This window comes from Eschscholzia californica, unplaced genomic scaffold (genome assembly GCF_041429995.1).
Source record: "Eschscholzia californica isolate CP2 unplaced genomic scaffold, dmEscCali1.0.p SCAF_2, whole genome shotgun sequence".
In the NCBI taxonomy this organism is placed as follows: domain Eukaryota; kingdom Viridiplantae; phylum Streptophyta; class Magnoliopsida; order Ranunculales; family Papaveraceae; genus Eschscholzia; species Eschscholzia californica.
The window spans coordinates 8,678,204-8,688,428 of record NW_028238309.1 but is presented as its reverse complement, the minus strand read 5'-3'; the positions used below and the strand labels follow the sequence as shown (position 1 = coordinate 8,688,428).

At 36.3% G+C, this 10,225-nt stretch overlaps 1 protein-coding gene and 1 pseudogene across 1 annotated transcript; one reads left to right on the top strand and one right to left on the bottom strand.

Moving 5' to 3' along the window:
* Positions 1-2,645: 2,645 nt before the first annotated feature.
* Positions 2,646-3,008, top strand: LOC147555936 (non-specific lipid-transfer protein 1 pseudogene; annotated as a pseudogene).
* Positions 3,009-3,792: 784 nt separating this feature from the next.
* On the bottom strand, positions 3,793-9,191 carry LOC147555935 (protein disulfide isomerase-like 2-3). Its single transcript, XM_086663653.1, has 9 exons — positions 8,991-9,191; positions 8,367-8,525; positions 8,073-8,186; positions 6,674-6,840; positions 6,100-6,199; positions 5,223-5,399; positions 4,951-5,096; positions 4,211-4,357; positions 3,793-4,129 (listed from the first exon to the last, which is right to left on the bottom strand). The coding sequence occupies exons 1-9, from the start codon at positions 9,111-9,113 to the stop codon at positions 3,979-3,981; spliced, it is 1,284 nt and encodes a 427-aa protein (XP_086519779.1). The 5' UTR covers positions 9,114-9,191; the 3' UTR covers positions 3,793-3,978.
* Between the last annotated feature and the right edge of the window lie 1,034 nt (positions 9,192-10,225).

Genomic DNA, 10,225 nt, shown 5'->3' with positions numbered 1-10,225 from the left:
TACATAATTTTTACATTAATTTACATTAAAGATCTATGTACGAATCAAACAACAAGTTAGGAATCTATCAGGAATCGCATTCAAATTCTTGGCCAAACTAAACAGCAAACTAAAATAATCTAATTTCTCGGAATCACGTTCCATTCTCGCGTGCCAAATATGACCTAAATCCTTCACGGAAAGCTCTAACCTCACATTGAAAACCTTAAAAACCCTCCCGACTCCTAATTTAAATTATCTCATAATCATATCAAACACCAACATTTGATTTTAACATGGAAAAAACAAACTGGTTTCTTTTTCTCTGAGAAAAGATTGATTTTCATACACAAATATTGTTAGACGGTCGAGACAAATCCTCAATATATTTACATTTATGGTACCTGTTGGACGAGGACCATTAACTTTTTTTTTTTTGATGAAAGAGACGAGGACCATTAACTTGAAACTTAAATTATATGGACAAATTTTAGAGCTGATGGTTGTCTTATTTTAACAAAAAGCACGTCTCAAATAAAATAAATTTAACCTCAAATATAAAAGAGTTAGTGAAGGTTTTTGTGTTTATCTGATTTTACTCTAACCATAAAACTTGTAAAATTTTAATACTCTAGAGTAAAAACTCTCAATTGATTGACCCACCGCCAGCGCTTTGGGGAAAGCTAAATAGTTTCCGGGGTGTGAAATTTTAAAAAGAATATGCAAAATTTTGAAAAGTTTCTGGGGAAACATATTTTATGGAGAATATGGTTCAAAATAAAAAATAAAAAACTCTCCACCTCACCTCTCTCTCTCTCTCTCCACCTCACCTCTCTCTCTCTCTCTCCACCTCACCTCTCTCTCTTCTCCGACTAGGTCGTTGGCCGGCAAATTTTCCGGCCGACGACCATGAAAAAAAAAAAATTCCCTCTCTCTAGAAACTCCGGCGAAGGGAAACCCCTTCGCTGGAGTTTCTAGAAAGAGAGTGAGTGAGTGAATTTTTTTTTTAATGGTCGTCGGCCGGCGACTTATTCGGAGAAGAGATAGAGAGAGAAGATGAGGTGGAGAGAGAGGTGAGGTGGGGGTTTTTTTATTTTTCCCTCTAACAACTTATACAATAAAATTGTCAAACAAAATTGACCAATTTTTGACGAAGTCTTCACACCCCGGAAACTACCCCCACCCCCACACAATAATTTTTTGTATTTGAGATGTTGATTGCTACATCAGTCATCACAATTACTGACATTTGCTTAACTTTTAAAGCAATTCCAACTTTCAGTTGTTTCAACTAGAATTTCCAATTATATTAAAGTATCAACCAAAGAGGATGAAATTTTAAAATATGTGTGCACTTTTTGGTTCCTAATTTGATGAACTTCTGTTCTGAGTCCTTATTTCTAGTAATTCTATTGAAATGTTGTAGAACCCACCTCCATTACTGCATTTCAAGATGGAATGACGATTTTCACTACTCACCCATCTTTCACCTGCTCTTCCCCCACAAGTTTGATAGTACAACTACCACCCATGACCCTACTTAATATCATCTTTCACCTGCTCTTTAAAATTTGGATATCGCTTTTTTTCGTAACATTAAGAATCGTACACTGGTTTCAACACTGAAGATATTGTTACCACTCAACCAAATTGAACTTCATAAAATTATGTATGTCTTGAGACAAACAAACATTATAAATTTGTAACATCCACAATCTAGTCTTTTGTCGGCATCCACTAGAAACGCCAACGTGCAAGAACATGACACATTTAAAAACAAGTTGTGATCCACCTCGGCCCCTGTAACGCCATTGCCTATCATATGCACGCGGATTAGCCCTGTTATACTTGATGACCAATGCTCTCCCCTCCCATTTTTCTTTAAGTATCATATCTCTAACTTCATTTCTGCCCTCATTTTGATCGTTATTTTATTTTATAAACAATTTCTTAAAGTATTTTTAGTTACAAATTTACAAGCATACGTGCAGTTAGGATGTGCTAGCTCAAAGACTCAAAGTATATAATCGATGTGCTATTTTTATTAAAACAATGAAAATATTGTTGACAAATTCGATCATATTATCTTAACTATTTATTCACTCGTGTTTTCTAGTCAACCTAGACACTCGAAACACAAGACACGCGCTAGATGTAACATTTTTTTTTTTGTCCGGCACAAGCCATCATGTTTTGACCTGGCACGAGACCTTATATACCACGATTTTGTATTGATAAAATAAATCTCTAGACGAAATATATAATACATACCTTATTCATTGGCAATTAGTATTTAATAACATTACAACAAACTTATATCGGACAATCCACAGTTTGTGTTGCACATCTTCGACAAAAGACATGAAAAACCTCGTAATTAATCGAATAAGTGTACATGTGACAATAGTGTCTTCTTTTGTTTTGATAACCATAAGTACTTCATATTTATTTTTGCTTTCTTAGGGTGTTATTTATGTAACTTAAACTAGTAATAATTTAATGTTGAAACTAAAAATTTCTAGGGTAGGAAGATGACACATTAAATACTTGGACCCCATACATTATTCAAATCATCTATATAAGACTAGCTAATTTACATGTTAACTTCATAAACACAAACAAAAGAAACTAAAAAGAAAAGAAGTGTTTTTTGAAGGATTAAGACCATGGCTTCCATTATGAGCTCAGTAGCAACCGCGTTCTTGATCGCTCTTATGATTATCGGCAACAACCCGGCGATAGTGGTGGTTAATGGGGTATCATGTAGCGATGCAGTGACGGACTTGATCCCATGTGGGTCGTACTTAACGGGCTCTGGTGGGCCGAATCCAAGCCCACAGTGTTGTGCAGGTGCAGAAAGGCTGAACCAACTTGCTGGTACTAGAGCCGATCGTCAAAGTGTATGTCAATGCTTGAAGCAAAGTGGACCTTCTTTTGGTGTCAACCCTAATAGAGCTAAGCAACTTCCTACTCTTTGCAACCTCAAACTCAGTATACCCATCACTCCTGATGTTGATTGCTCCAAGTAATTTACTCTCTTTTTCTCTCTTTCACAAGGGTCGGTCCAGGCCCAAAGCAGACTTGAAACCCGATAATCTGATTCTTACATACCCGTTCCGCCTAAAATACTATAAATTAAATATGTATATTACTCAAGTTGTAGCTTAATGGTTAACTGTCTAATTTGTGCACAAGGGATTAGATCGTCTTACAGCACAGTTAGATATTTCTTTTCTTTTCTTTCGTTCATTTAACTTTTCGCCCAAACACTTCGTCTGACCCCCTCTCTTTCTACTTATCACATTGTTTGTTTTGGATTACAGGGTTTAAATGAAAGACCAACCGACAAAGATTTGGTGAAGTACTAATGGGATAAAATAAAATGATGGAGCTGGTGGTGTATGCATTAACCCATGGTGTTTGGATTTTTTTTTATGGCTTTTTAGGAGTTTTCCTTTAATCTTCTTGGTTTGCATGTGTGAAAAGACTGAGAATTTACCTATGAATAAAATTTTGGTTTGCATTAATTTTATCATATTTCTTTTAGCATTCGAAGTACATAGTTTATATCTACATTTTTTTGGGAAAAAGTGTCTCGCCAGAGCAAAGGAAAAAAAATTGAACTTTCGAATTGAAAAACTCCTCTGAGACGGACCTGTTAAGAAACCGTGAAGCCCTTAAAAGAAACCCATTGAATCATCTCAGGCGAGAACCCCAAATCAGCAGGTGTAAAGGGAGTGTAAACCCATTGAATCATCTCGTTAAACACAATTATGAAATAAAAAAAAGAAGGTACTTAATGAGTGTCGCGTATAAGAAAAACAGTAATTTCTATTTGAAAAATGTTAATAGAAGTTCAGTAAATAAGCTAACAAATCAGACATCATGGAACGGATCCAACTCATTACTCTGAGTCTTTCGATTTCCCATTCTCATTCATTCTTACACTACCGTTACATTTTACTCGTCTTTTTTGAACTACTCATCTTTGTTTGTAGTTTATTCTCCCATGAGTTCTTCAAGTGAGAATTCATCTTCTTCAATGATCTCTCCATCTTTACCATCCCAAGGTTCTGTCTTAGTGATTGTTGGGGTAGTCTCAAGAGGTAGGTTTCCTTTTCCACCTAGTCCAGCCTCTTTCACAAACTCTCTGAAAACCAATTGAATTTTGTTAAAATTGTTTTCTTTCCGAAACCGAAAGATGAACGTGTGGAAGTAAACTAAGACTTACTTGATTTGGTCAAGCTGGAAAGCACTTCGAAGTGGAGCATAAGCACCTTTCTTCACATTCAATGCTACCAAAGCTGGGTACCCATATCCCCCAACACCGACTTGCTTTTCTAACTCTGGTTGCTTACCTGCTGCTGTCCAAACGTAGCTGCGGAAACAGACAGGGAGTACCCATTTGTGTTAAAATTTTCTGTAAAAATATGTGTCCGAGATTATGGGAACTTAACTTAGTGTACTTCTTCTGGGAAAAGGAAAAAGTTAAGGTTCAGCCGTAGTAAGAAGTGTGAAATGTGTTTCAAGCATCAAGACTAATGATCCAGGGTCGGACATACCCAATACTCTGACAAGTTAATCAAAAGAGATACTCTCCATTTAGTACATAGATTTAAGAGAAATTCTATAAGCGCCAATTGACCTATAGTTGAAGGCGTTGAACTTTGGGTGTCTAGACACCAGCAAAATCGAGACTCTGAAATTTGTCACTTTTGACTTTGATGGCTTTGATTTTGGCGCTCTCCTATAGCCATATATGTGCATATAGACACCTAAAAACTAGTAATGTTCTTGGTTAACGCTTCTTTCTATAAATGAATACGTTAGAATGCCTCAGGTTGCTGCTTGGCATCCCATAGACAAGAAAGATATTTTGGGCCATTTTACAGTTCCTACTTAGACCTGCAAAGTCAACCTAAAACAGAAGCACAAATTTTCCAAATATAACTCAAGGTGAGATTTACATGCCTGTAAGGACTTCTCTTGAACTTCTCAGCAACAGTTAACAATTGTTGAATGTATTTGTTTCTTCCCTCTGCCTTCGAGTCCAAAATGTCAGGGAGGAAAGCAACAAAACAGATGGCTGCCGAACCACACTTCTCATCCATCACATCCTGCCCATAACCACAAATTCATGAGGAAAAGATTCAGCAACAACTTATCAGCGAGATCTTATTCCTCTCCTAGTTATCCTTAGTACATATGTTGGTACATTGATAAGATTAGAAAAATATGCTTACTTGACCAGTCAGTTCGGTTACTTCAGGGGGAGAGATATTAGTCTCGAGCTGTTCCAGTGCAAATGACTCAATTGCTGCAGCAACCCTTGCACCTTCATAGGGAACTGGGCTTTCTTTATCAGCACCAAACACCAAGATGGTTGGGAACCCTTGTACTTTAAACCTGCTCATCAGTGTCTAGACAAAGCCAATTTGTATAAATATCATAAACAAATCTTCCATTCATAAAAGTTCTCTATTTTTATATTTGGAATTAAGATATTGATTGGTCATCTATACTGCAGTGCTATGAACAACTTTCTATACTCTTTGGCAATTTCGAATAACACGAAAGTGTAGCCACAAAAACAGTCAGAATATTACTTGGTTTATACCTAAACAGAAGTCGGAAATCGTATCATTCAGATAATTTTTTATTTTGGAACCCTTTTTCGCCGAAGTAAATCGTCATGTAAGAGTTAGAAAGGGCGATACAACTTCCGAAATATCATTGAAATCCAAGCTGCTCTAAGGTAAAGATGTCTTCATCAATAAGGGCTTTGCATTTTATTGACAATAGAAATACAAAATGGCTTAAGAAGCAGATTCTTCATGTCTGGTGAACTTAAAATACAATAATATTAGGATTTGGTGCACTTAAAAAGTTCGGATTTGAGAAAAGGGAAAAACTGAGATAGAAGTTCTGAGTAGCCCTAAATTCCCGAACTCAAACAGAAAGGAGGAACACGCCCATCCGGAGGTATTATGAGATCATCAGAAAAATTCAAGCGCTAATCTGACAGTAGTGTAAATAAGAAATAAACCGTAAAAGTTCGAGTTGATTTTTGGGTTTTTGCTGAAGACAAAATTACATGTTCTTTGTGTTCAAGAAAAGTACCTTGTCAGAGTCACAATCGACATGACCAAGCTTCACTTTACCCTTCAAGTTATTTGAAGCTTTCTTCCATTCAGGTGCTAGCTTTTTACAGTGTCCACACCTGAAAACAGACAATGACAATGTGTGAAGGATTTATCTCCGAATCATAAATAAATATCACTTAAATATATTATATGTAATCGATTGAAACCCTGGTTGAGAAAGCCAAAGAGCTCTCATTTTTAGCAAAAACACAGCTGTAAAATCTTCACCACGTTCCTCATTCACATGATATGGATCTATGACATAGAAGTTAGGTGCTTACACAAGAACGAGTGCCTGAACCTTTTCCAATACACTTTTTCATCAATTTTTTAAATCAGTACAATTGTTTCTATTGTTATAAACATTTTTAGCAATTATTTATTTTGTAACAATGGATCAAGAAAGTACTCGTACAAATATCACAAGCAAATCTATTATCTGACTCTCAAATATGTCATGGAGAAACAGTTGAAGGGCCGTCTATAATCTATGAATATATTGCTAGAAATCACCCAACCAGCTAAAATAATAATGAATTAGGAAAACGCACCAGGGCGCAAAGAACTCAACAATCCAAAGATCTTTGCTTTTAGTGACCAATTCATTAAAATTTCCTGAATTGAGTTCCACGGATGCACTTGGGGCAGATTTTTCACTTGATTCACTTGATCCTCCAGTGGTCTTTCCATCTAATCGTTCCTTCAGTAGGGCCTTAACCTGCACGGAACTAGATCGTCTTAGTACTTTCATGAAGAATACGGACACCAAAGATAAATAGAAAAAAAAAAAGGCAAAAACATTTAAATCGTAATCAAATCATGGAAATAACGTACAAAACCAACAGACACATTATTTAATTGACAAATTATTGCTTGGCTTCTCAGGTATATGAGATTAGGAATCTATAAGATTCTCTGGGTTTAATACATTTTAACTTAACACAGATAGAAAAAGTCGAAAACAAGCCATTTAACTCGTGAATTAGCTTACACTAATAATCCGCCATAATTCTAGTTTGCCATATTTGGCTTGCTCTTGACATAATCTGCTAATATCAGAGACCAATGGACCTCTCCTTAACTATGAGCAGTTAAACCATGAATAAGTAGAACAGATGGTACAGACTAAGGAGTAAGGACCACTCCTGGGTTAAATTTTGTAACTAAATCCGCCTTGTCCACGTGAACTGTTCTATTAAGAGCTTTACATTCGAATTACTATATTTGCATCTGGGTTAGATAACAGGAGAAAATGTTTATTTGTTCGAAAAGATCGAATTTGCTCATGTTTTTTCATCGAAATGCTCACGACGTCACCAACTGACGCAGCGGAAAAATTGATCATACAAAAATCTCGAAAATATAGAACTACTAAATATAATATTTTTCTATAACCTAAAATGATATACTACTAAATTCTATGACTTCCAGATTAATATATAGCTTGTTGTCATATCTTCTGTTAATAGGAGCAATTATTTTCTTTTTGTTCGAAAAATCAAACTTGCTCATGTTCTTTAACTCAAATGGTCACAAACGCACCAACAAAACTCACTAGGAAATCCATCTGACATTTTTCGAAGTATTGGGTTAAGTAAGAAGCCAACCACAATCTTCTAGTACACACACCACAAAATACTCGGCTATATTGTTCCCCTTCATTTGAGGGTGTAGGCCCCCCATTTATTTTTACGGAAAGATTATGAAGATTTGGTCACCTCAGCTGACCAAATTTATACCAGTTAAATACGACGTAGTTGTGAATATACAGGTGCACCAAAACAAGAGATGATTTATTTAGAAGAAAAATAAAATGGGAGCAAAAATACAACTTAGTTACTATAAACATGAAAGAACAAATTTCAAAAAAGAAATGAAAGAACAAAAAAGAAAAATCAGAGAAGGCAAACTTGCAAATCCAGGAGTTTGAGTCAGTGTTTTCTAACAGACCTGCTTTAGGGCAAATTCTGCAATGGGTTTGACATCCCTTGCTCCTTGATAATCTACTGGAGGCTTACCAGGAGCAAACACTTTGATAGTTGGAAATCCCTTAATCCCATATTCCTGCATAAAACAAGCAGCATTAAGAAGGATGAGTGCAATTTGATGCAACAATCACATAAGATTCTTGGTTACTAGATTACCTTTTTCATAACTCAAAATACAAGATATCAATATCGAGAATGTAAACATTTTCCTAAATTTCAAAGAAACACAAAGAACTATCATAATGGGTTTTCGAACCTGAGCAAGTTGTTGATGAGCATCAGCATCAAGAGCAGCAACAGTAACAACACCCTTCAACACAGTGGCTGCTTTCTCCCAAATGGGTGTTAAAGCTTTACAGTGCCCACACCATGGAGCAAAGAACTCAACTAAAACAATCCTATTCGAGTTTAAAACCTGCCACCATTCAAAAATTCTATTTCTTAAGAAACTTCACCAATTCTATTCGAATTTAAAAAAATAAAAAAAAAATCTCACCTTTCTTCACTCACTCAATGAAAATGGATTACCCAAATAACTAATATATGTGCAATTCGATATTACAATCTAGAATAATACAAAAATGAACATATCTTTCATTCTCTCTCAAAATCTCTGCTTTTACCAAGATTGATCACGAGAATTTCACCTCTTTTAGCAAAGATTTTCCTTCAATTTTGTATTTTTTTTTCTGATTTTAGATCTGGGTTTTTGTGTTAGATTTGTCTCCATTGATTCTTTGAATATTTTAAGACATTTATTGAATTAATGGATAGAAAGAGTGTGAAAAGGAAAGAAAGGCAGAAAAAGAGAGAGAGAGAGAGAGAGAGAGAGAGAGAGAGAGAGAGAGAGAGAGAGAGAGAGAGAGGGGAATGAAATTACCTTGGATTTGAAATTGGAAGGAGTTAGCTGGAGTACTGGTGATGAAGGTTCGTATAGAGCATTCACTCCTGAGCTAATATATAGAAAGATCACGATCAGACAGATCCGACTCGATGATAACATTCTCTCTCTCTCTCTCTCTAAAACTCTCTTTCTCTCTCTAAAACTCTCTGTTCGCGAAGATGACAACTGAAACCTCTCAAGTCTCAACTCAGGAAAGGAAGGAAGACAAAACCCCTCCATTTTCTTACTCGATGGGCCCTCTTGGGTCAATTTACGTGTTTTTGCCAATCAAACGTGAACACGTGTATCTTTCTAGTTAATTCGAGGTGCCCCAAGGTAAATAACTTACTGGGCCCTCTTGAATCAAATTTGAGGTGAGCGCCTCCCATTACTGTTACTAAAGGCGCTCCTTACACACTTGAAAACCTCTACCCGCCTAGGCGCCGTGGAGGGGAGGGGAGGGGATCGGGGGCGGACTCAGGTGTACCAGGTAGCAGCATATCCCCTCAATAATGAACTTAGAGCGTGAGTTCGAGCCGAGTAAAAAAATTAGATTTTCTCGCATAAAGCTCCGCATCCCGTTAGTTGTTGGGACTTGGGAGGTAGTTACATCATTACCTATTGTCGTTTTGTAACTCACAGTGCAGGTGTGGGCATCATGGCCATTCGCAAACAAGACCGAAAATCTAATAGAGTCCAACTCTAATCTATACAGGTAAAAACTCTACCAAAATCTATCTAGGCACTCATATATCACACTTTCTTACTACTTGTAAGATCCAAAAATACACTTATGTGCTTCTATCGATAAAATCTTTCCGTGTAACTCGTTAAAACACTTTTTTGCTAAATTTGATGTCAAAAAATAGGATTCGCTACTTTTTCAGTAAAAATCTATTCACTGTTTCTTCGGAGAAGAACTCGTAGATCACACTTTCTTGCTAATTTTGACGTGAAATAATACATTACACCTTACGAGAAATCTCTCCGCCCAATTGGGAGATCACCCTATCTTGCTAATTTTAACATCACAGCCTACACTTCACTTCTTCCTCCTACAAACTCTCTCCATGAAACCCCTAAATGGCTAAATCACACTTCCTTGCTAATCTATCCACATTGACAACTAAAATCTATATTCATCCTAACAAACTATCAAATTCTCCAAAAACCCGTTTCTCCCTTTCAAACCCTTGTTCAGAATCTTTTCAACTAACAACACATTCCAATAT